At 56.9% G+C, this 3,804-nt stretch overlaps 1 protein-coding gene across 1 annotated transcript; it reads right to left on the reverse strand.

Moving 5' to 3' along the window:
* Positions 1–925: 925 nt before the first annotated feature.
* HAND2 (heart and neural crest derivatives expressed 2) lies at positions 926–3,801 on the reverse strand. The gene is made up of 2 exons (XM_039700274.1): positions 2,706–3,801; positions 926–1,734 (listed from the first exon to the last, which is right to left on the reverse strand). Exons 1-2 carry the CDS (start codon positions 3,258–3,260, stop codon positions 1,636–1,638), a joined length of 654 nt encoding a protein of 217 aa, XP_039556208.1. The 5' UTR covers positions 3,261–3,801; the 3' UTR covers positions 926–1,635.
* Between the last annotated feature and the right edge of the window lie 3 nt (positions 3,802–3,804).

Consider the following 3,804-nt stretch of genomic DNA (forward strand, 5'->3'; position numbering starts at 1 on the left):
CGGCCCTGGACCTGGAGAGAGACCTAGCCTGAAGCGATTTAGGTAAAAGTTTAAAATACGAGCCCTAATTTTATTATGGAAAAGGTGGAAAACATTGCCCTTAATCAGGAATGGACAAAAAGTACCTAGACCAGCTTCCTTTAGTGAAAACCACTCATTTTTTCCCTTGCGTTCCTACGATACAGAAGGATGCCACGCATTTCCCAGCACTGAACTCTGCAGCTCGCCCTGGTACTGGGGAGCAGAAAAGCCGCACCGGGATCCTTGTAAAGGATTCGATAGACGCGGCGAAATATTTAAGGGAAGAAAGATCTTGTTGGTGAAGCAATGAACGCACTAAAAAGAGCCAGAGCGTGGGCTGCTGCAGTTCGCAGCTGGATAAAAAAGGTTAAAAATAATTATACTCGCTGTGGCGTACTGGAAACGTGCAACCCAGGAGAGTTTTAGGAACCACAAAGTTAATATTAAGTTCATCGTAGCTCATTGTAAATCTTACCTATTCCCTACAGCACACCCTCCCCACCTCCCCCACCCCAGACCCCCGCAAATCCCTTGCCTTGTTCGCTCTTTCTTCCTTGACGTAGAATTACCTGCTACACAATCACTCCGAGCAAAGCTCGCCAGCCTCCCTCGCCTGCCTCCGGGCCCTCTCCGGGACGCCGCCCCCGCTGCGGGCCCGCGCCTGGCACCGCCCGGGCTCCGGCGGCACCGAACCCGCGCGTGGTGCTGCTCCGGACCCGCCCGGCTTTGCACCCTTGTCCGCTTCCCGCTCGCAGTAGGTCTCCTGCATGGAGAACACCACCACAAGGAATTCCTATTCAGATGAACTGCCGCTTTCTGTTCAACACTCACGGGGCTGAGAGATCCCTCCCTCTACCCCTCCTTTCATTCAGTCACTTGTTTAAAAATAAAATTAGGAGCCATCTTTATAATTTAGTTTACTTCCGAATATTTTAAATATTATGAAAAAAAAGCCATAAACAACGCTGTTATTCAAAACATTTTGAGGTATAAAACATAAAAAGATTTGGATTTTCTTTTTTTTTTTCTTTTTCTTTTTTTTTTTTTTTGTTTTGTAAAAAACACACACAGTGGTTTATTGAGTACTTACAACGTTTACACCTTCAATATTAATTAGATTCCACTTTTTCCCTTACGGACGGAAGTGCACATAACCAATAACTGTTGAAAACATCTTCAAATACTGAACGACCACAACAAAATTACAACACTAAATACCGAGTCAATCGAAACATTGGTGCAACTGCTTCTGTTGAAATATAGCTTTATAATCCCATGAATATTTATATCCAAAAGGCCAAGTATTAAAGATACACTTCACATACACACTAATGCCAGGGAGGGATTTTTTCCTTTTCTATGGTTCTGTTTTCCCCACGTGTTTTATACAGAGCAAATAACATTCACGAAACATTTAGAGACATTACCCCTTACCAAGATGGAGTTTCCTCTTCATATATGGAATGCTTTTTCCCTCTCCTTCAAATATCCACATTTTGGGGGGTTGGGGGAGAAATTGCACATAAATAAACTGGATTATTCCAAATACAAAGAGTCCTCAGAGGAGAGCTCACTACCGAGACTGAGAGGACGGCTCCTCCAGTCCTGCCGTGCTCACTGCTTGAGCTCCAAAGCCCAGACATGCTGCGGCCAGCCAGTCCTCCCTTTGGTTTTCTTATCGTTGCTGCTAACTGTGCTTTTCAAGATTTCGTTCTGGGGAGACAGGATGCGAGGGGAGAGAGAGAAACGGAAAGGGGAGAGGAGAGAAAAAAAGGTTAGATATATTCCTCCCCTTTCTAGGTCGCGTCTGCTCTGCTTCGAGATCCAAAACTACGAGGAGACCCGAGCTCATCGAGGCCTGCGGGCTTCAAGAGACATAACGGGGACCTCCGCGGGGTCTCGCCGCGGGAGAAGCCGCGGCCGGTGGGAGCGGCGGAGGCCAATTCCCGCTCCGTGCCACCCCGCTGCAGCCGGAGCGCGGGGCTGGAGGCTCAGGAGCGCCAGCCATCCACGGGGATTGCGAGAGGGCCCCCCATAACCATCCCCTCCCTGAGTGCCGGGAGAAGCTGGCACCGGCACGTACCGGGGCAAAACATCGGACTTGCGGCCACTAACATGTGCGGGGGTCAATCACACGCGAGCACGCCATGGGGCCTACACGAAATTGGGCTTGCGCTGCCTGGCCTAAGCCGACTGTCCCGTTAAAAATCAAAAAAGTTGAAGCGCGGCGTGCAGAGGCAGGAAAGCCTCTCGCTGCGAACCTCGTATCTGCCGAAGGCTTAAAGCTGGGCTAGGCTTAGCAGGTAATCATGCCTCCACATTTTCATTTAAGAGAGCAGAGGCTTGCCTCCTGCGAGATCACGCTTTGGGACACGGGACAAGCAGCAGCCCGGGAATAGCCTCCCCGGGGTGCCCTACTGCGGCAGCTTTTCCCGCGGCTGCTCTCAGCCTCCGGGTCGGATCCGGAGGCCGACGGCCGCTCGCGGCTGTGCACGGTCCCGCTTTTGGCCTGCCGCTACGGCCAGGGAGCGGTGGGACCGAGGTGTCCCCCGTGGACATTCCCCGGCGACTCTGCCCAGCCAGGAGCCGGGTGCGCTCGGATGGGGCGCCGGCGGGCGACCGAGCAGCCTCCCCTCCGCGGCTCCCCCGCCCCGTCCCGCCCCGTCCCGCTCCGAAGCACTGACCAGCTCTTTCTTCCTCTTCTCTTCCTTCACGTCTGTCTTCTTGATCTCTGCCTTGAAAGCCTCCGCCTCCCCGTTCTGGTCGTCCTTCGCCAGCAGGTCCATGAGGTAGGCGATGTAGCTGGTGGCCAGACGGAGGGTTTTGATCTTGGAGAGCTTGGTGTCTGCGGGCACGTTGGGGATGCACTCCCTCAGCTCCGCGAAGGCGCTGTTGATGCTCTGAGTCCTGCGCCGCTCCTTGCGGTTCGCCGTGCCCCTGCGTTTCACCGGCCGGGGCCCCCCGAGCCCGGGCGGGCCGTTCCCGGGCGGCACCCCCCCGTAATGGGAGTGGTCCATGCCCGGCGCCCCGTTGGCGTACTCAGGGCTGTAGGACAGAGCCATGCTGTAGTCGGGGGGGGACATCTCCGGGTGGCTGCTGATGAGCCAGCCGTGGAAGTAGGGGTTCTCCTCGTGGCCACAGCGGGTGGCGGCGGCGGCGGCGGCAGCGGCGGCGGCAGCGAAAGGGTAGCCCTCATGGTGCACCACCGGGTGGTGGGGGAAGCCGCCCACTAGACTCATCCCCGCTCCCTAGAGCACCCCACCCCGCCCCCCCGGGCCCCAAAACAAAGGCTTCCCCTCCCCGCCCGCCCCCCACCCCCGTCGCAGCGGCGGGAGATGCTGCCCGCCGCTCACCCCTCAGCACTGCCCCGCTGCCCGCTGCCTCTCCATAGGGCGCTGCTGCAGAGTCCCCGCGGGTGCCCGAGCGATCCCCCCTCCCCGGGCTCCGCCGCCGCCGCTCATGCGTTGTGCCTCCACCTCCTCCTCCTCCTCGCCCGGGGCCGGGTCTTCGAGGAAGCGCGCACAGGAAAAAAAAAAAAAAAACAAAAAAACAACAAAACTACGGAGAGATGTCGACCAAAACAAAATGGCTTGGCTTCCCAGCCTGGGATCTTCCTCGCCTCTTGCTTCCCTCCGCTCTCGCCAAGTCCGCGGCGGCCCGGCCGGGTGGTACTTACACGCGGCCCCCCTCCATGCGCCCCCGGCTCGGGGCGGGCGCGCTGGCTCTGCCCTGCGCGGCGCGGGGCCGTCAGTGCGGGGCGGGCGCTCGCATCCCTGCCCGCCG

This window comes from Passer montanus, unplaced genomic scaffold (assembly GCF_014805655.1).
Source record: "Passer montanus isolate IOZ18808 unplaced genomic scaffold, ASM1480565v1 scaffold14, whole genome shotgun sequence".
Classification (NCBI taxonomy): domain Eukaryota; kingdom Metazoa; phylum Chordata; class Aves; order Passeriformes; family Passeridae; genus Passer; species Passer montanus.